Consider the following 22,165-nt stretch of genomic DNA (forward strand, 5'->3'; position numbering starts at 1 on the left):
CTCATCAGCGTCAGCCCCGCCCCTGATTGTCCCCACCTGTGTCTTGTTATCCTGTGTTTAAATTCCCCTGTCTCCCAGTGTTCAGTGTCAGTTTGTCTTGTCTCTTGCCATGGTCAGGTCTATGCTCTCTTTGTGCTCTTGTAAAGTTTGGATCCTCACTACGTGAGAGCTTTAACAAATCCTGGCCCGGATTATATGGACATTAATCCTTCCGTTATTCTCCGTAGGATTTGTTGGTTTAATAAACCTTTTTACCTACTGAACTCTGTTTCCTCTACCTGGTGTTCAGCATTTGGAGTTCAGTCCTGTAAGCTCGTGAGAGCGTAACAGTACGAACTGGTCCAAAATGAACTCCGCTGACACTGGGTCGGATCCCGCCGCTGTTCAACACGCCCTTTCATCTCAAGGAATTCTTCTGGGCCAACATAATAATAATAATAATAATAATAGCTGTCTTTGTTAGCGCTTTTACAGGTGCTCAAAGACGCTTTACAGATAATAGTGAAGAGAAAAGAAAAGAGAAGAAAGGAACAACAAATAAATATATAGTTAAAGTTAAAGTCAAATAATACAAAAACAATCACACATGAAAAGCTAGATTGAAGAGGTGAGTTTTTGTGAGTTTTTTTAAGGTGGTGAGGTCAGTACAGTCTCTGATGGGTTGTGGGAGTGAGTTCCAGAAGGAGGGGGCAGCGACGGAGAAGGCTCTGTCCCCCCAGGTCCGGTGATTGGTGTGGGTGGGGATGGATAGGAGGTTGGCTTCTGATGAGCGGAGGCAGCGGGAAGGGGTGTGGTGGTGCAGCAGGTCTGTGAGGTAGGGGGGGGCCTGGTTGTTGAGGGCTTTGTAAGTAATGAGGAAGATTTTGAAGTGGATTCTTTGACGGACGGGGAGCCAGTGGAGGTTCTGGAGGATGGGAGTGATGTGGTCTCGGGAGCGGGTGTGGGTGAGGAGGCGGGCAGCAGAGTTCTGGATATGTTGGAGTTTATTGAGGAGGTTGGATGGTATGCCATAGAGCAGCGGTTTTCAAAGTGTGAGGCGCGCCTCCCCTGGGGGGCGCCAGAGAGCTTCAGGGGAGGCGCAGCGTGAGATACAAAAGAACGAGAAAAAGACGAGTAAAGTGACACTTGCCCACTTGTGGCTGTCTGTGGAGACCGAGTTCCCCCACCTCGCCAAAAAGGCTGTAAAAGTGCTCATTCCCTTCACCTCCACCTACCTGTGTGAGTGCAGGTTTTCCGCATTGACTTTGATCAAAAGCAAGTACCGGTCAAGGCTGCAGCCAGAGGATGATCTGCGTTTATTCCTGTGTGCATCAAAGACGCAGACTCATTGTTCCCACTAAAGTAGGGGTGAGTGTAATAAGGAGGCTAAGTTGACGTTCAGTGTGTTGCCGGGAGCATATAAGGATTTATCCACCATGTTGAAAATGTTAAAAAAAATATGTCTTGAGAACACGGCGTGCGGAAATATACGGGTCGTGCTGCAGCTAGATGTGCCTGTCCTCTGTAAGAAGGTGTCGGCGACTGACATGCAAGGAAGAACGGCTGTCCACAGGCTGTTCCAACTTTAACAACTGTATTAACTTCCAGGGTAGTGAATTGAACATGCAATTGTAATTGGGTGTGTGGTATTTTTTCATGCACGGACACGCATGTTCCACAACACACAAAGTGAACAACACTCAATTTTCCGATCGCTACCAGCGTCCTTGCGATCTTGTTATAATAACAAGTGCACGTTACTGATGCGATATGGTTGAAACCATTCGGGCTTATTCTAGAGAAGGGTGCAAGGAATAGTCCAAGTAGTGGGGGAGTTTTATACAATATGTTTAAAACATAAAAATAAAAATGTTAAAAAAAGTTATTGTTTAATGTTTTAAGGAGGTGACGCTACTCAGCCAATCAAATCGGTGCAGTCAGCACGATAGATTCAAACACACACAGAGACACGACAAGAGGAGAGAAACAGTCGGAGTAATTTCAAATGGCGGAAGGTAGACAGCGAAAACAGAACATTTAATTACATTTTCTCTTACTGGACCTCTTTGAAATGCAATTGAATACCCCTGCATTATAGCAACAACAACAATAATAATAATAATAATAACAGCAATAATAATTGGGAGGGGGGGCGCGGCTGTTCTTATGTTCTCTGAGGGGAGGCTCACCTACCCACACTTTGAAAACCCCTGCCATAGAGGATGCTATTGCAGTAGTCGAGTCATGAAGTGATGAATGCATGAATCAGGGTTTCAGCAGCAGAGGAGGAGAGAGATGGGCGGAGACGGGCAATGTTTTTGAGGTGGAAAAAGGCGGTCCTGGTGATATGATTTATGTGGTGGTTGAATTTGAGCTGACTGTCGAAAATGACTCCGAGGTTGCGGATGTGAGGGGGGGAGATGGAGTGTGGCTGTCAATGGTGAAGTTGAAATTCTGGATGTCTTTGATACGGGATGGGGGGCCGATGATGATGATGTCTGATTTGGCACTGTTCAGCAATCAGTCCATGGCGTTACACATCTCGAACCTTGTTGCACAGATCACTACCCTGACGTCTTCTGCTGCATTTCCTGCTCCCTCCATTCCACCTAAGGATTCCACTCCATGCCGGGATTTCCCCATTGCCGACCCTGAGCCTTTCCATGGAGAGGTGGAGAAATGCAGAGGATTTATGTTCCAATGCAACAAGGTATTTCGCCAGCGCCCCTTGTCTTTTTCTTCTGAGGTGACTAAGGTAAACTATGTGTTGAGTTTGCTTCGTGGAAGACCTTTAACCTGGGCCGAAGCATTGAGTTCCTCTTTGGATTATGACACTCTTTCCTTTGGAGTTTTTTCTGGAATTTTTTCCACTGTTTTTGACCATCCCGAACACTCTGGCGGGACTCTGAGCGTGCGCAGCATTCACCTTTTTGTTTTGCCTATTAAGCCAAACAGCTCTCCCCAGTTTGTTCCCTCTGTGTCCAGACCATCTCACTTCACCTCACCGCCTCGCATGCTCACCGTTGCTAAGGAGGAAGCTATGCAGTTGGGACGCGCTGGATTATCCCCTGAGGAGCGCATTCGACGCATGAGGTCTGGAGAGTGCCTGTATTGTGGGAAGGTTGGGCATATCCTCTCTGGCTGTCCTGTCCGCCCCAACGCAGGGGCTCGTCAGTGAATTTGGGGGTCCTGACGAGTCCGCAACCTACACCTATTGTAGCCCCAACTTTGAGACGTTTTTTTATTCCTGCCAGACTTTGTTCCAACTCTCAGACCTTGCCCCTTTCTGCCCTCATTGACTCTGGTGCTGAGGACAGCTTTGTGGACTATGAACTAGCCAAGCAGCTGGGTCTACAATTGGAACCTCTACTGGAACCTTTGACTGCTTATGCCTTAAATGGTAAAAGCATTTCTAAGGTTACACAGCAAACACAACCCATAACCCTGTTCATTTCTGGAAATCACAGAGAAGAAATTCAACTGAAGGTTATTTCCGCCCCAGCAACCCCTTTGGTTCTTGGCTATCCATGGCTTCGCACCCACAATCCGCATATTGATTGGACCAGAGGGAGAATCATAGAATGGAGTCAGTCGAGCCACCTTAACTGTTTACAGTCTGCTGTGCCTCCTGTCCCTGTAGACCCTAAGCCTGCTCCATGCGTCTCTGCTGAAGTAGACTTGTCTGGTGTTCCTGAGGTTTACCACAACCTGAGTGGGACCTTCAACAAGGAGAAAGCTCTCTATCCCTCCTCATCGTCCCTATGATTGTCCCATCGATCTGCTACCTGGAGCTCCTTTACCTAACAGCAGACTTTATAATCTGTCTCGTCCAGAGAGAGAGGCCATGGAGAAATACATCGGTGACTCCCTTGCTTCAGGAATGATTCGTCCATCTTCCTCTCCTCTGGGTGCTGGGTTTTTCTTCGTGGATAAAAAGGATAAGTCACTCCGACCCTGTATTGACTTTTGTGGTTTAAATAACATCACAGTCAAAAACAAGTACCCACTTCCTCTGATAAACTCAGCTTTTGAACCTCTCCAAGGTGCCACCATCTTCTCCAAACTCGACCTCAGGAATGCCTACATCCTGGTTCGAATTCCCCAAGGAGATGAGTGGAAGACAGCCTTCAACACCCCCCTTGGTCACTTTGAGTACCTCGTCATGCCCTTTGGACTCTCTAATCCCCCAGCTGTTTTCCAGGCCCTGGTTAATGATGTCCTTCGAGATTTCCTCAACCGATTCATTTTGTCTACATTGACGACATCTTGATCTTTTCCAAGAGTCTGGAGGAACATCAGGACCACGTCAGTCAGGTTCTACAAAGGCTGCTTGAGAACAAGCTGTTCGTCAAGGCTGAGAAATGCGAGTTTCGTCAGGAACGGGTCAGCTTCCTTGGATACATCATCAGGCAAGGCAAGTTGGAGGCTGATCCAGGAAAGATCGTAGCTGTCTCTGAGTGGCCAGTCCCCACTACTCGGAAGGAGCTACAGAGGTTCCTGGGTTTTGCTAACTTCTATCGCCGGTTCATCAGGAACTATAGCAAGGTAGCAGCTCCACTCTCACATCTGTCAAGATCAACTTTTCCTGGACAACAGAAGCTAACAAGGCATTTCTTCTGCTCAAGTCCCTGTTCACTTCTGCCCCCATACTCATCCAGCCGGACTTAAGCAAGCAGTTTGTTGTGGAGGTAGATGCATCTGACATCGGGGTTGGCGCTGTTCTGTCCCAGACTGCAGGGCCAGACAATAAGCTTCACCCATGTGCTTTCTTCTCTCGCCGTCTTTCCCCAGCTGAGAGAAATTATGACGTGGGCAACAGAGAGCTGCTGGCGGTGAAGATGGCGTTGGAGGAGTGGCGACACTGGCTCGAGGGCAGCGAGCAGCCATTCCTTGTTTGGACTGACCATAAAAACCTGGAGTACATCCAGTCTGCCAAGCGACTAAACTCCCGACAAGCCAGATGGGCCCTCTTTTTTGGTCGTTTCAATTTCTCGCTGACATATCGCCCTGGTTCAAAGATTGCCAAGCCTGATGCCATGTCCAGATAGTTTCCTTCCGAGGGTCCTGTAACCTCCACGGACTCTATTCTCCCCCGGAGTTGTGTGGTGGGTGCCCTCACCTGGGAGATAAGTAACTCAATCCGGGAGGCGCTTTTGGATCAACCTGACCCTGGTAGCGGTCCGCCTAATCGTCAGTTTGCCCCGACTCAGTCCGTTCTCAGGTTCTGCAGTGGGTCCACAGCTCCCGTTTTTCTAATCACCCAGGTGCCAACCGCACACTCTCCCTTCTTCGGAGACATCTTTGGTGGCCAAATATGGACAAGGACACTAAGGAGTACGTTTCAGCCTGTACTACATGTGCTAGGAGTAAGGCCTCTCATCAAAGACCTGCAGAATTGCTTCAGCCCCTTCCTATCCCTAGTCGTCCTTGGTCGCACATAGCTCTGGACTTTGTCACTGGCCTACCTCCCTCGCAGGGTAATGCAACTATTTTAACAGTTGTAGACCGTTTTTCAAAGTGTGCCCATTTTGTTGCTCTGCTGAAGCTCCCCTCAGCCCTGGAGACCTCCCAGCTTCTCACCCTGCATGTTTTCCGCCTGCATGGTATCCCGGCAGACATCGTCTCCGACCGTGGTCCTCAATTCACCTCCCAGGTCTGGAAGACGTTTTGTCATTCTCTCGGTGCATCTGTCAGTCTGACTTCAGGTTACCATACCCAGTCAAACGGCCAAACTGAAAGGGCAAATCAGGATTTGGAATCTGCTCTCCGTTGCGTTGCCAACCGCAATCAGTCGACCTGGAGTTCTCATCTACCCTGGATTGAGTACTCCCACAATGCTCTAATATCTTCTGCTACTGTTGTCTCTCCTATCGAAGCCTCCTTAGGGTACCAGCCACCCCTGTTTCCTGAAGAGGAGAATGAGTTGTCTGTTCCATCCCTCCAAAGACACATTCTTCATTGCCGTAAGGTTTGGAGGGACACTCGCTTTGCCCTTCTTCTGACTCCCTCCAGAAATCAGAGATCAGCTAACCGCCACAGACATGTCGCTCCACCTTATGCCCCTGGACAGTCGGTTTGGTTGTCTTCTAAGGATGTTCCCCTCCTTACGGAGTCGAAGAAGTTGTCCCCTCGGTTCATTGGTCCCTTTCTCCTTGCACGCATCATCAACCCCTCTGCTGTCCGCCTGAGGCTCCCCAGGACCATAACAATTCATCCAACCTTTCATGTTTCCCAAATCAAGCCAGTCCACACCAGTGACCTGTGCCCTCCGGCCATTCCCCCTCCTCCCCCCCACCATCCTGCCTACACTGTGTGTCGGCTGATGGATGTCAGGCGTCGGGGCAGGGGCTTCCAGTACCTGGTTGATTGGGAGGGTTACAACTTGGAGGAACGTTGCTGGGTGCCTCGGTCACGCATCATGGACCCTGTCATGGTGAGGGAGTTCCACAGGGCTCATCCTGACAAACCTGGTGGTCGCCAGGAGGCTCCCGTTGAGGGGGGGGGGGGGGTACTGTGAGGATTTGCAGTTCTCCCTCCTTCTCCTCCTCTTTGTTTTATGTTTGTTATTGTCTGTCTGTGTCTGTCTTCCTGGCTGGGTGTGGCTGACCCACTTCTGTTTCCCGCCATCTCACCTCCTCAGCTGTGGCTCATCATCCGGATTACTCTAATCACCTTCACCTGCATATATACCCGGTTCCTCCATCCAGTATTCACCAGTTCGCCAGTTAACCACGCTGGTAAACACGACTTTGGTTAAACAGTTTAGTGCATCTACTCTGTTTGTTTCTGCTACTTACCTGTGATCTCTTTGTCCAGTATCCATCTGCCTACTCCTCTGCCTGCCACGTCCAGCCTCCGACTCCTCGTCTGAGTTTCCTCCGTTCTTCCACGCACACCAGCTCGAACCTATCTGCTCTCGCCAGCTCTGGATCCCCGGCTCTCCTCGCCTGTGTTCCTCCGTGCATCTCCGCACCTCCGCTGGTAACAAATCCATGCCCGGATTATATGGACATTAATCCCTCCGTTATTCTCCATAGGATTTGTTGGTTTAATAAACCTTTTTACCTACTAAACTCTGTGTCCTCTACCTGGTGTTCAGCATTTGGAGTTCAGTCCTGTAAGCTCGTGAGAGTTTAACACCTACATCCTGAGTGTCTAAGTTCATAACAGAACAAACTGACCATTATGGACCCAGCCGACCCAAGAACGCTTCACGCCGCCCTGTCAGCACAAGGCGTGAATATTTTTCACCACGAGGAACAGCTGGGCATAGTTAACCAGGGAATAAAAGAGCCGGGAGGACGCCAGGCAGAGATTCAGGAAAACATTTCTACGCAGATGCAACAGCTGGCTGCACAGATGAATCATTTTTTCACTCCCCTACAGACTGCTCCTCCAGTGACGTCATCCACAGCTGGGAATTTGCTTGTCAATACTCCAGCTGACACAGTCTACCCAAGTCAGGCTGTTTCTTCCCCTTTACGGCTGGCTCTTCCGGAGAGATTTTCCAGAGATTCCTTGAACTGCAGAGCTTTTCTTGTACAGTGCGAACTGCATTTTCAACACAACCCAGGAGCCTTTTCATCTGACCATGGTAAAGTGGCTTTTATAATGTCTCATTTAACGGGAAGAGCTGCAGCCTGGGCTACTGCAGAATGGTCTAGAGCAGTGGTCACCAACCTTTTTAAGCCCAAGATCACCGACCTCGGCCTAGATGAAAGGCGAGATCTACCTATTGCAGAATTGAGTGAAAAAGACGGCCCAGACAATGCTTCCAATTTGAGGCCTTTTATATAGGCTAATGGCATCTGAATTACTGTTACAATGAAGGCTCCATAATCAGCTCACGGCATATAGGCAGGGGTAAAGTGCTATTGGGGGGCGGACCTCACCTCACCTCACCTCCTCAAGGGGGGTCAGGGGGGATGCTCCCCCGGGAAGATATTTTTTAAATATTGAAGTTGAAAGCATCAATCTGGTGCACTTTGAGAGCAACATGAAGAGATCTATGGATTCATCTCTCAGCACCCATATGAAACAGAACTGTAAACAGATTTTCTTTTTCTTTATGGATATTTTACAACTCCTATTAAACTGTATTCTTGTTTTACTGCCATATAGTAGGCTATTTCATACCTGTTTTTAATTTATTCTCTTATTGTTTGTATAACTATAATGATCATATGAAGGTGTGCCGCGGAAATAATCTTTTGAATAATTTGTGACAAAACTGTTCTAAACACTCAAGAGTCCTTTAGCTCACCTGAGCCCCTCAGTCTGACAGGAGAGGACTCTCCTCCAGCTTGTTGTGGAAACAGCTACTTATGTCCGTTAGTGCAGCTAGCTAACCAGATGCTAACATCACGGTCCCCGCTAGCACCGGTCCCTCTCTCTCCCTCACTCCCTCTCTCCCTCACTCCCTCTCTATCACACTAAATGCGCTATCGCCACACACACACAGAGCCGAACTTGAATGACACAAGCACACGTGTATTTCCATGCAACTCTCTGATTGGTCTGGTGTGTTGCCTCTGTTGCGTTCACTGAACATGCAAAATTACATTCCTGCCGTCGTCTCTTGTGTCATGATGAGGTTCACGTAAAGCACGGTTAATGTGTTATATTATTGAGGTGTCTCAAATATACGTCAATCAAGTTGCACCTGCTAACGGGGTGGTGGATGATAGGTTTACATCTAAAAACGTATTTTTCAAACATTATTATTTTTATTTTATTTTTCTTTCTTTTGTTACTTCTTTCTTTTGTTACACTCGATCGCGATCGACTGGTTGGCGACCACTGGTCTAGAGACACCGAATTATGTTACTCATTGGCCGATTTCATAGACACTATGAGTCACATTTTTGACCACTCATCACCTGCTACAGAGGCCAGCAGAAGACTTTTGCAAATATGTCAGCTCAACCGTCAGGTGGTTGATTATGCCATCGAGTTTCGCACAGCTGCAGCGGACAGCGGATGGAATGTTCCGGCTCTTCGTGACGCCTTCATGACGGGACTTTCCGAACCAATAAAGGACCAGCTGGCTCCACTGGAGATACCCCGGAATCTGGAATCCCTCATCGCTGTGGCCATCCGGATCGACAACCGTCTTCGGGAAAGAGAGAGAGAGCGCCGACGCCGGGTGAGGATTTCCAGCCCTTGGTATCGGACCGCCGGAGGACAGCGCTTCCGGTTAACTCCGACAAACCATGCAGTTGGGTAGAACCAAGCTTACTCGGGAGGAGAGGCAGCACCGTTTACGGGAGGGCTGCTGTTTCTACTGCGGTGAGCTGGATCACCAACTCGCGTCATGTCCGGGAAACGATCGATCTTGCCAGTCAAAAGGAGGGCGCTGGTGAGCAAGTTTCCCACAGACTTTCCTCCTCGACCTGTTACTCAGGCAAACATTTTTATAAACAATCAGTCCATTGACCAGGGTGTGTTAATAGACTCAGGGGCTGACGAAAGTCTTATGGACTGGGGCATAGTAAATCAGCTAAAAATAAAGACTTCCGCTATCTCGCCCTATTAACGCCAGTGCCTTAGACCAGGGGTCTCCAACCCCTGGTCCGCAGACCGGTACCGGGCCGCGGAGGTGTTACTGCCGGGCCGCGAAATAGCTGTGAGTTTATCGTAATATTTGCAGAATTATAAATATATAAAAATAATTTATCAAAAAAAATTCTATTTATTTATTTTTATTTTTATTTTTTATTTTATACCAGTCATATTATTTGATCCAAAACATACAAAATAAATCAAAATTGGTTAGCATAAGGTCTCAGCCTCTCGTGCGCAAAGAAAGTTACAGGTGGTGCGCCAATAGGAGCACACAGGAGACAACCGTTTAATCGCAGACTTTTATGTTTGTGGGGGAATGGCAGTGCATACATTATTTTAGATATATTTCGAACTCTGACTTCATTTGAAGGACATTGCGGCCAGGGGTGTAGAGCTATTTTTTTTATTTGTAAAGCCTCCTTCACTTCATGAAATGGCTGCAGCATCAGGAGGCAGCCTCTGAGAACTGCAACACCAGCGCGTACACACCGCCTTCACTGTGTTCCCCACTGCAGGCTGCTACGTTTCAACCACACACACCTCTACACACACACACATCGAACGGCCCAATTATTCCCCCTATTACTCGTTGTATGAAGGAAATGTCCGGTCACAAAGGCGCATGATGTGTGTGTGTGCTCTGCTCAGCTCCGCTGTGTGTGTGTATGTTTGGTGTGTTATTGTGTCCAACAACGGCATTTGTTTTCAAATTACAATGAACAGTGATTTACACACATCTGGCCAACTCCAAAGGTATGTGGGTGTTCCCAAAAGAAGTCAGTTTAATCTTAATCTCGATGTAGTGCTAAATGCTGTCGGAGTGCACCGGAACGAACGCCCCGGTATGACGTTATTATGGCTGGCCAACAGGCCCAGGGGTCTCACTGACATTTCAGTTATATCAATATGTGTACAGTGGTCCTAATTTGTTTTAATTGTATCCTGGTTTTAAACTGTGTTAATATGTTTTGGATGCATATTGTTCTATTATTTGTTCAGGCTGTTACATACAATTAGCAAATGTTGCCACCTATATTAGGCTATATTATATATTATATTAATATTTGTAAAGCGGTCCTAATTTTTTGTTTTACTTGTATCCTGGTTTTAAACGTTGTTAATATGTTTTGGATGCATATTGGTATTTCTTCAGGCTGTTAAATACAATTAGCCTCTGTTACCACCTGCTGGTGAGTAAATATTAAAATCAGTTAAAATTGACAACCGGTCCGCAATTCTTTTTTAATGTATCTGCCGGTCCTTGGCACAATAAAGGTTGGGGACCCCTGCCTTAGACGGCCGCCTGTTGTCCAAAGTTACACACTTCCGGTTATTTTTATTTTGAAATTCAGAGATTATGGAATTAAACAAATGAATAAAAACAAGGATAATTGTGTGTTATTGGTGAGTAAATGACAGTGTGTTAGTTAGAAAAGAATAACAAATTAGAAGGAAAAAAATATTTTAAAAAATACAGATTTCAGTATTCTGAGCCCCATCACGCAGTTAGCAGAAAATCTTTTGGAGCAGACCTAGCATCCCGTTGGTACAAGACGACATGGAATGATCGTAACAGCGCCGTGAGGAGCAAGGAATGTGGCGCATGCGGGAGGGAGCACAGTCGCACTGAGGAATGTCCAGCAAAGGGTCGCCAATGCATCAAATGCAAGAAGCCCAACCACTTTGCTAAAGTGTGTAGGTCACAAACACAGCAGCCACAGACGAGATATAATCCCAGAAAATGTCATAACATCTCAAACAGTGCAGAACAGTTAATAGAAGAACTCTATATTGATGCTATCATAAAAGAGCATGAAAACAGGCATATGCAGAAGTAGAAATAGGAAAAGCGAGGCACAAACTGAAGTTTAAAATGGACACTGGTACTCAGACTAGTATTATACCAACAGACACATTCCGCAAGATATATGGAAGTGTAATACTAGGCCCCCCATCAAGCAAACTCTGAGATTATGGTGGTCACAGGATAGAAGCAGAAGGAACATGTAGACATGTAAACACGGTGAGAAAACGGCCATGGTAGGTTTTGACATAGTCCATACAAATGCTCCACCTCTCTTAGGCTTAAGAGCATGTCTAGATTTAAAACTAGTCAAAATGGTAGATGTAGTTGATGCAAAGCCGATAACACACACAACCATGATGGAAGATTTTGCTGATGTGTTTAAAGGCATCGGTCTGTTCCCTGGAGAATGCAGTTTCCAACTCAAACCCTCTGTACCACCAGTGGTATGTCCACCTCGACGCATCCCATATGCTCTGCTTGACCGGCTCAAGGATGAGTTGGACGACATGGAAAAACTGGACGTTATCCAAAAAGTCACAGAGCCACCTGAATGGGTTAATGCACTGGTAGTGTTGGAAAAGCCGAAAACAAATAGGCTGAGAATATGCCTAGACCCCGCCCGCACCCTGAACAAAGCTATCCAAAGACCCCACTATCCACTCCCTACTCTAGATGACGTCACACCAAAACTGGCTGGAGCACAGTATTTCAGTGTACTAGACGCCAGATCTGGATACTGGAATATAAAGCTCACACACGACTCATCTATGCTAACCACGTTCAACATGATCTACGGCAGGTACCGTTTCAAGAGACTGCCTTTTGGAATCATATCTGCACAGGATGAGTTCCAGAGGAGAGTGGATGAGGCCATTGAGGGGCTTCCAGGCGTTGCCGCCATCATAGATGACATCATAGTCTAGGGCCGCACCAAAGAGGAGCACGACGCGAGCCTGCGAGCCTGCGTGCCATGCTGGAGAGAACCAGAGAAAAAGGCATACAGCTGAATAAGGACAAGTGCAACATCTGTGTGCCTGAGGTAAGCTATGAGCACAAGCTGACACGAGAAGGCATCCGCCCTGACCCGAACAAGATTAAGGCCATCAAAGAAATGCCTAACCCACAAAGCAAGGCAGAGTTGGAGACCATACTGGGCATGGTCACTTACCTTTCCAGGTTCGCCCGAGAATGTCAGAGGCAACAGCTCCACTCCGGCAACTGTTAAAGGAAAACAGTGAATTTGTGTGGGACTCAAATCATGATGCAGCCTTCCAACGAGTAAAAGACATCCTAACAAAGGAGCCTGGCCCAGTACTCACCTACTTCGATCTCACCAAGGATGTGAAGTTATGTCGATGCTTCCAAACACGGCTTAGGAGCTGTCCTGCTCCAAGAAGAGAAACCAGTCGCATACGCATCAAAGACACTGACTGAAACTGAAGAAAACTATGCTCAGATCGAAAAGGAGCTATACGCAGTGCTCTTTGGATGTAGGCGGTTTCACCAATACCTGTACGGATGACAGGTGATCGTCGAGTCAGATCATAATCCACTTGAGTCAATCATTCGTAAGCCCTTAGCAGCTGCACCACCGTGTCTGCAACGCATGATACTGCAGCTACAGAGATATGACATCACTATCGAGCACAAACCAGGAAAACGAATCCCCTTCGCAGACACGACCGCTCCATGAGTGAGGGCATGGACTACCAAATACACACTGTGATCAGCAACGCTCCGGTAAGCAACCGCAAAATGGCAGAGATTAGAGCCGCTGCAGCCAAAGATGAGCAGCTCTCAGTGCTGAGACAGGTGATCCAAGCAGGGTGGCCCGAAAAAACAAAAAATGTCCACCTGCAGTCTCAGAGTATTGGAATTATAGGGATGAGATATCAGAGACAGATGGCATCCTACTGAAAGTAGAGAAAATCATTGTGCCGCACTCACTCAGGGCTGAAATGCTTTCACGCATTCACACAGGACACTTAGGGATGGAAAAGTGCAAACAACATGCAAGAGATGTGCTATTCTGGCCAAGGATGGGTAAGCAGATAGAGACACTAGTAGGGACCTGCAGCACCTGCCTTGAGCGACACAGCTCACTCCCAAAAGAGCCTAAGATGTCACACCCAATCCCAGAACAACCTTGGCCGGTAATAGCCACTGATCTGTTCACATGGAACAGTACTGACTATGTAGTTGTAGTTGACTATTATAGTAGGTACTTTGAGGTAGAAAAAATCACCAGTCTCACCTCCTCAGTAGTCATCCAAAAGCTGAAGGCCATGTTCGCTCGATTTGGAATACCACAGACACAAGTAGGCGATAATGGACCTTGCTACAGTTCACAAGAGTTTAAAGATGTTGCTCATGCATGGGACTTCAAGCATTTCACAAGCAGTCCTCTGTATCCACAGAGCAACGGGCTAGCAGAAAAAAAGTTCAGACTGCCAAAGCTCTCATGGACAAAGCACACGCTCAGAGAACTGACCTTTACCTCAGCTTGTTGGAGTATAGAAATACACCAGTGAATGGTTTGAAATCGCCAGCGCAGCTACTCATGAGCAAGCGTCTGCACTCCATCCTTCACACCACTGAAAAGCATCTACAACCAGACCTTGCCTGTCACAGCACCGTTCACAGCAGGAGAGAACAGTGCCAAACACGGCAAAAAAAATATTATGACAGGAATGCCAGATCACTGTCTGCACTACCAGTGGGTGCCACGATCCATTTCCAGCTTCCAACAGGGACATGGAAACCTGCAACAGTAGTCGAGCCAGCAGGTACCCAGAGATCCTACAACATCTGCACGGACGGAGGGAGGTGCAACAGGCGTCACCTTCTACAAACGTGTGAGAGTGACACAGATCAAGAGACTCCGTCCATCAGACGAGCAGTTGGAGCCTGAGGACACTGAGACTTTGCAGAAGGACACTCAGAAACAAACAGGCCTCAGAGAGCAATCACACATTGTTTACAATAAGATCACAAGATCAGGCCGCATAGTGAAGCCAAGAGATGTGTTAAAACTGTGAAGAAAAAAAAGAGAAATGCAATACTGACAGTGCACTTTGATTGAATCTGTTATGATGCAACACTGACAATGCACTGTGATTTTTGTTTGTTTAGAAATTGAATTTCACAGTTTTGTTTCAGAAGCAGTACTACATGCTCCTTTAGAATTATTTCTGGGCAACTGTTCAAAAACATAATTTAAACTGCAGAAGTGTTTATTAAATGTTGATGTACCAGCCTTATAATATTCCCTCAGTGATAGAGTAATCACAATTAGTAGATATAGTGCCTTAAGACGTACATTTATTTTAAATGCTTTAAGTGCATATGGTAATAATTTGTTATGGCAGCTATGCTGTTCTTTTCTAAAGAAGGGGGATGTAACATCTTGGTGAATACAAGATCTTTGATTTCAGAGATCACGTTGATGACATAATGCATGTGTAGATGTTACGTGCCAGTGGAATAAAGATGGACACTCGGAATGAGAGAAGTAATAATAATAATAGATTTATTTTGTTAGCGCTTTTACAGGTACTCAAAGAGGCTTTACAGATATAGTGAAAAGAAAAGAAAGGAACAACAAATAAATATAAAGTTAAAGTCAAATAATACAAAAACAATCACACATTAAAAGCCAGATTGAAGAGGTGAGTTTTTTGAAGGTGGTGAGGTCAGGGCAGTCTCTTACCTCATTCACACCAAAGCAACTCAAGCTCCGTGCTAGAGCTTTTCAGGTTCAGAACCGGTTCTTCGGTTTAGCTCCGGCTCTTTTCACACCGCCCAGAGTCCGACTGGTGCTGCGTCATTGCGTCATCGTTTGCGTCATGACCTAACCGTTTGCGTGCCTGCTTCATAAAGCCAAACCGCGCGGAAACCCCTCACAGCTCACAGCGACAACAACAACAATGGCCGATTGTGCTCCAGCTTCCTCTGTACCTCTTCGGAAGACCAGATTCCGAGTAAGTAGCTGTTCTCTTCAGTGGACCACTGCTGCTTGTTAAGTTTCTCCATCGTTGTGTACTAACTGGATAAAACGTCGGCTTTTTGTTGTTGTTCAGGTGTTGATCCTGCCCCTGCCCCCGCCTCGACGTAAGCGTGACGATCTGTGCTTTTGCTCTAGCCGGACCATTTTTTGGTGCTTGAAACGAACCGGATTCCGGAGCTAAGAGGCTGCTCCGCTGCGGTGTGAACAGGAAAACCTGGTGCTTTTCAAGCTCCAGTTCCGAACCGGCCCTGAAACACCGTTGGTGTGAATGAGGTATTAGATGGGTTGGGGGAGTGAGTTCCAGAGGGAGGGGGCAGCGACGGAGAAGGCTCTGTCCCCCCAGGTCCGGTGATTGATGCGGGTGGGGATGGATAGGAGCTTGGCTTCTGATGAGCGGAGGCAGTGGAAAGGGGTGTGGTGGTGCAGCAGGTCTGTGAGGTAGGGGGGGGGGGCTGATTGTTAAGGGCTTTGTGAGTAATGAGGAGGACTTTGAAGTTGATTATTTGACGGACGGGGAGCCAGTGGAGGTTCTGGAGGACGGGAGTGATGTGGTAGTCCGCTTCATCTGTTTGTGTAGACACTTACATGTCCATAGAACAGAATATTACAGTTTGTTTTATAAAAAATGGCGTAGCAAATTAAGTTGTTTGACTGCGGGGTAAAAAGTTCGGTCAACCCGTCAACATCTCAAACGAATGTTCAAAGTGATTCAACTGATAAAGCGCAAAGTGAACCCGAACGAAAAGCAAAGAGGAAATGGGTAAAGTCTTGGGAGGGAAACGCTCAGTTGTCCATCCATTTCCGGTAAAAGTTCCTTCAAAATAAGAGTCCCGATCTTATTACTACCAAAATAAAAGTGCAAAACGAAACTTTACCTTAGGAAAATATTGGTATACAAATATAATCACTTCTATAAAAAGGTAACACATTTTAAATATAGTCAGACATATTAAAGGTAATTTACAGCATTAATAATTAATATCTAATTCTTAACTGTGAATGGTTTTCATTTATATAACATTAGAAATGTATTAGTCTGGCCAATCCAAGACTTCAATGCTGATGGGCCAATGGATCTATGGTGGGGATCAGCACAAAGCTCAAGAAAATCCAAATTTGAAAGGAAGACAACGTATGACCAAGAAACTAGTGATTTGCTCAATTCATTTGTGAGGGATCTGTGAAGAACATGACAACAGCTGCACTACTGGTATTTAGTATACCAGCAATTGAGGGTGGACAAGTTTACGACCACTTCAGTTTCAAATAATTGTGTTAATTACTTATTGTAAAGCATTTGAACATTATTTTGTGTCACATGTTCATTATTAAGTTGATGTATAACTGTATAGTATCTTAATTATTTAAAATATAAGGTGACTAAAAATGGCAACCGCATTTTCAGTTTTGGCAACCAAAAGTTGATGGCTGGCAACCACTTTTAAAAGTTAGCGTTGAGCCCTGGAACGATTTTAGAAGCAATATATTTATATTGGTAGTATGTTTCGTGCTTTGAAATTTGATTACAAATTAAATTGCATTGATTTAATTGTGAAAACCCTCAAGAAATATTTGTTAAAATACTATTTAAAGAAGGGAAGGTAAAACAATCTTAACAGGTTAATATAATACTTTTTTACTACAGTGTATTATTATTGGTAGAGGAAGAACATTCCAATACAGTCTGAAAATACGATATAAAAATGTACGGTTCTTTTACTAGATATGTGTAATTTAGATATGGTACAAAAATATATATGGATAAAGTTTTGGGAAAAAAACCTACAAAATTTCAAAACGGTTCCAACCTGACTTTGCACCAATTCGGTAGAATGTAGGCCTATAATTCTACAAGTAGGCCTACCTTGAAGGTGGGGTAGGCCTATGTAATTTTGGAGAAACCAGCTTGTGCGCTAGAATTTGAAAGTACACAACCGGAATAAATCTGCCTCTTCCTTGCTTCCTTCCAAGCGGCAAACTCTGTGGAAGAGCCGGGACGCCAATACGGAAGTGGCACACACTGCAGTTCATATATTGGCCGATAGGGACTGACTGCAGAAAGGAGCAATTTCCATAGACCCCCATGTTAAAATGCCCAACTTTACAGCAGAAAAAAGCATGTTTCTACCCATGGATGCAATAAATATTATTATGAATATAGTTAGATTCCACCTTCATGATTATAGATCTGTGAGTGAATTGTTTTTTTAACACGACCCTTTTATTTATATTAGGTCTTAAAGTTTTTGCATAAATTAGGGCCTGGTCACATTGAGTGACGGCTCTGTGATGTGACTGCTGCTGTTAGCTTCTTGTCTCTCTGTTAGCTGCTCCGTGAAGCTACAGGCACTCTGCCTGTTCAGCTCATCCAGGGAACACAACTTGCCCCCGGCCGTGTTTGTTTGTTCTTCATGCTTATATATCGGACTATTATGACTCGCTCTGCGGTTGGAACAGACTGTGCGTGAATGCGGTTTTGCGGTAAGTGAAATTCGAGTACTTATTTATGTGTTAATGATTTTAATCAGCTACGTAATTAATGTTAAAGCTTGGGTTAGCGTGTAAGTGAGTGGTAGCTACATCGGTGCTAACGATGCTATTAGTAGCTTCCAAGTTAAAATCATAGACTATATTTATAAAGGTTAAAACGAAATAGACAACTGTTAAGCGTTAAGTGGGATAATACTGTACAACAAACGGCTTCTGTTTGAGGTTGATAAAATAAGGTCATCCTTGTAACTTAGAGAGATGATTATTATGTAGGTAGGAACTGTATGCATCGCTAAGGTTAATTTAAATTGGCTATGCTCAAGTATGTAGACAAGCTAATGTCGAAGTAGTGTATGTGAAATCAACCTCACAATAAGATGTGTGTATATTACAAATATTAATGTCATATTTCAAGATGATTATTTCGATATTACAATATGGTTCGTTGAGCTGGAGTTCATTATTGAGCTTACACGTTAACATCAGGGCTCGAAATTAACTTTTTTCCTCAGTGTCCCACAACTGTCCCGAATTCTACTATTTATTGTCCCGGATATAACCAGCAGTGTCCCAAATTTAAATTTGTGTCGTCGCCCCCCCCAATTATGCAGAATACATATAATTTGATACTTTTTTGTCACTTAATCATCACACCATAGACTCTGGTCCACCATGTAAGTTTAAAATACTTATTCTTTTAAACATATGAATATTAGTCTGATCTGTTGCCTCTCCTAGAGTAGAAGGGAAGAGAGTTGTTTTAAGACATGTTTCTATTGTTTCTCAATATCCAGACTAATTTATCATTGTCATGTCAATATTGAAGAATTCTGATTTGTATTTTTCAATTCAATATGGTATGGCTGTATGGTCTCTGTTTTTTATGATCGGAACCCTCTATCTGGCAATAAAAGTGGTATGAATGATAATAAAAAAACAGAAGTTCCATAATACAGTTTAATAAATATATCTGTTTTCAGTTCTAATTACAAGTTAAGATTCCTCACAAGTCAGTAGTACTATAGGAATATAAATTGGAGGAGGGAATTTAGCATTTGGTTAGAAAGGGATCCTCTCCAGTCAGACTTGATCCTTTTCATGCAGGAGAAGCCTCTCTCACAGCATGATGTTGACATCGGGAACACAAGCAGTATCTCTACGATCATCTGCATGTGGGGAAACTGTTCAGGCCTCCCTATGGCACCTTGCAAAAGTATCTGCCATAACACCTGAGACTGAAGATGCCTGAAGTGTCGATGCACTAGTACCTTTAGGTCAATCCACTCCCGTTTCGCTTCTTGAATTGATCTGAAGTCCTCACATGCTTCAAGAATTCCCTTAAAGTGAGAGACAAAAGTCTCAAGATCAGCCAGGCCAAAGGTAGCCAGGTCAGTGATGTCCTCTGGCCAGCTGCTAAGGTCAAACATGGTGGCAGCAGCTTTTAAGACACCATCATCAGGGCTGCCAAACCGTGTGGTGACTTAGTCACAGAAGCCATTGATAAGTTTTTCTTTCACTTTGTGGAGGTTGTCATCATCCACTTGTTTCCTGTCGAGCTGTACACCAGAGTACATGTTTCCTGAAAAGGGCCCCACTTCATCCAGGAACTGCTTCAGATGCTGGCCTGGGACTGTCTGAAATACACGATAAAAGAAAAAAGTATTTCACTGTCACAATCACTAAACATACACTGTAGCATACAAAATTCTCTCTAGGAGGTTTATTTATCAACTATTAATTTTGTTTACCCTCATGGCTACAAGAGCCAGGGTCGTCTTCTGCAGTCCATCTGACACCATCTGTAGTGTCAGCCCATCCCCCTGAAAGAGAAGGCTTAGGTCTTTCAGCTCACTGAGAATGTCAAGAAGAAGATGAACAAAAATGACTGTCTTGAATTGCTTAAGTCCTTTCACAGTGTGGCTGGCCCGCCCCTTCATGAGGTCACTTGCTTCTCTATCATGCATGTCACTTGCGTGGCTCTCCAAATGGAAAAGGATGGCTTGGTAGTTCCTGATAAGGGCTGACAAACCATGGAGTGTGTGCGGAAGCCACCGTGTACCATCGATAGTCACTGGTTTGACCAGATATATGTTGAGGGCTTCTGCCACAGTCTTGAGCTCACGGCTAGCTTTGGCTGATGTATGGTAGTGTTTGTAGATTCCGTTGATACTTTTCTTCAGTTCTGTGAGAGCTGGAAAATATTTCATGCTGTCTAATGCGGTCAGCTCAAGACGATGAGCCACACACCAGATGGTCACCAGCGATCCAAACATCTCTTTCAGCCTGGCAGACACTCCATTTCTATGCCCGATCATCACAGAGGCCCCATCACATCCGAACCCAACCAACTTTGCCTTTAGGTCATCTTCTGAGAGCCCAGCTTGGTGAAGTTCAGACATTATGGCGTCTAGGATGCCCTGGCTGTTAGCATGCTGCATTGCTGCAATGTCACCATAGTCAACATGACGTTGACAGGTAGACCATTTTCAATATAGGTGACATAAATGATCTCCTGGTCCTGCACTGATCGGTCAACAGAAGAGTCAGACATTATAGAAAAAAATCTTGCAGCCTTTATCTTCTCTTCCAAAGACTTGTTCATGGTTTTAGCTATGTTGTCTATGAATGTCTGACAAGCGTGGTCATTTTTGTATGTGATTCCCAAGTTAAGGCCATTCTTGAAATGCAGATTCACTAATTTGGGAGATTGTGTAAAGAGTTCCTCCTCCTTTGCAACATAGTATGCTATGTTAAATAGCTCGATTAATTTCTCTTTAACACCCTGATCCATTCTTAGAAGACAGCTTGGCAGAGGTGCGATCTCAGAATTCTCCCGTGCTCTGAGAGCCTTCTCACAATCATTGTGAGCAGATGTAAGGACGTGCATTTTTAGTGTTCTCACACGTACATTGTCGCCACTTACACCGATGAACAAAGAACTGTCTTTGGCCTTTGCTGGGAAGGATCTGCATGTTGAGCAGTACATAATTTTGGCAGCTGGATCAAACTCGGCAAAGGGGTATTGTTGCCTCCATTCAGGAAGCCACTTCCTCTTCGCTTCATAGCCTCCTCTGTCCTTGACCTTGGGCACTTGCAACTCCTGAATTTAGTTAAGACAAAACATATGTTCATGTTATAATAATATAATATAACATTACATAACATAGTAGGGTACAATTTTGTATAAAACTTTATCTTAAAGCCCTGATGATGTCTTTGAGCCAGACACCTGTTTTGTTTTAATATAGATGTAGAAGACAAAAACATTATCAATTGTAAAAGAAATGTTATTACAAAAGTGGTGAAATGCAACATTTGTATGAGCATTATAATCTCAGTCATTTTGATATTTTTCTACAGCATTATTTTAGTCTTTGGTTTCAACAGATATACACATATTTTTTACGGCCTGTTGTGGGAGCCCTGATCCCAAAAAATGCAGACATGCACAATGGTCAGGTCAGTTCGTTCTTGTTAAAGACACGTTTCGAGTGAGCGTGCCATCGAACGTGCCATCAATAATGCACATTGTAGCCTTGCTTTGAAGGGCAAAATCTACTGGGAGATTAGCTAGGCACAAAAACAACTGGAACATTGTTCTCTCTTAACATGACACATTATTCTCATACCAGAGTTGATTGACAAACAAAAATTACCTTGCGACCCCCTTTCTAATCGTCACCCAATCTGACTGACGTTCTTGACCAAAAAAAAATAAAACACTAAAAAAAGATGAAAAGCTAAATGGTTAGCTAAATGCCTTACGTTTTTGCAGCTAAAGATTCTAGCCTGGTCACTGACTGGCTGACAAAGAAAATACAAAAATGATAGGCTACACCTCTTATTCTGATCAACTGTATTTCACATCATTTTCACAAACTTCAAAAGAACATGACGTCGCATTTTAGGACGTTTGTGTGCATTGTAAGGCACGCTTCAGTTGCTAGCGTTAGTTAGCTAGCGCTAGCTAACATTGACACTTAAGACAACTAACTTACCACAGTGGAAGACGATGCATCATGACCAGGACTTGGGATGTTTTCGTTTCGGGAGTCAGCAGAATCGGGGCTTGCATCAGGAGGCTGTTTATTCAACCACCTCAGCATTTCTTTCTTCTTTTTTTAACTGTCGTGACCGTTGCATTGGCGCGAGTCTAGCAGCAGTCAGCAGCAGAGTGGATGACGTAGAATACATTCTATGATTTGACAGCCCAATGACTTTGCAAATAACACTCATTTTGAAGTTTACTTTTAATTTTTTTTTCACTGTCCCGAAATAGTCCCAGACAAAATAGATTTGTGTCCCAGTAGGAATTGTTA

At 44.8% G+C, this 22,165-nt stretch overlaps 2 protein-coding genes across 2 annotated transcripts in view; both read right to left on the bottom strand.

The window, feature by feature from the left end:
• Positions 1–22,165, bottom strand: part of LOC307019168 (glycerophosphodiester phosphodiesterase domain-containing protein 5-like) — a 220,542-nt gene that overhangs the window by 71,143 nt on the left and 127,234 nt on the right. The gene's annotated exons all lie outside the window — the stretch shown is intronic.
• On the bottom strand, positions 18,605–22,148 carry LOC307018136 (E3 SUMO-protein ligase KIAA1586-like). The gene is made up of 3 exons (XM_079648252.1): positions 21,845–22,148; positions 19,595–20,946; positions 18,605–19,480 (listed from the first exon to the last, which is right to left on the bottom strand). Exons 2-3 carry the CDS (start codon positions 20,282–20,284, stop codon positions 19,328–19,330), a joined length of 843 nt encoding a protein of 280 aa, XP_079504378.1. The 5' UTR covers positions 20,285–20,946; positions 21,845–22,148; the 3' UTR covers positions 18,605–19,327.

This window comes from Notothenia rossii (genome assembly GCF_949606895.1).
Source record: "Notothenia rossii genome assembly, chromosome: 9".
NCBI lineage: Eukaryota > Metazoa > Chordata > Actinopteri > Perciformes > Nototheniidae > Notothenia > Notothenia rossii.

What these genes read in the sequence shown, in the direction of transcription:
- LOC307018136 (XM_079648252.1), bottom strand. Translation starts at nt 20,284, where the DNA reads ATGCAGCATGCTAACAGCCAGGGCATCCTAGACGCCATAATGTCTGAA. An exon ending in TGGCTCTTGTAGCCATGAGG is followed by an intron (nt 19,481 to 19,594) that starts GTAAACAAAATT and finishes CGTGTATTTCAG; the next exon opens with ACAGTCCCAGGCCAGCATCT.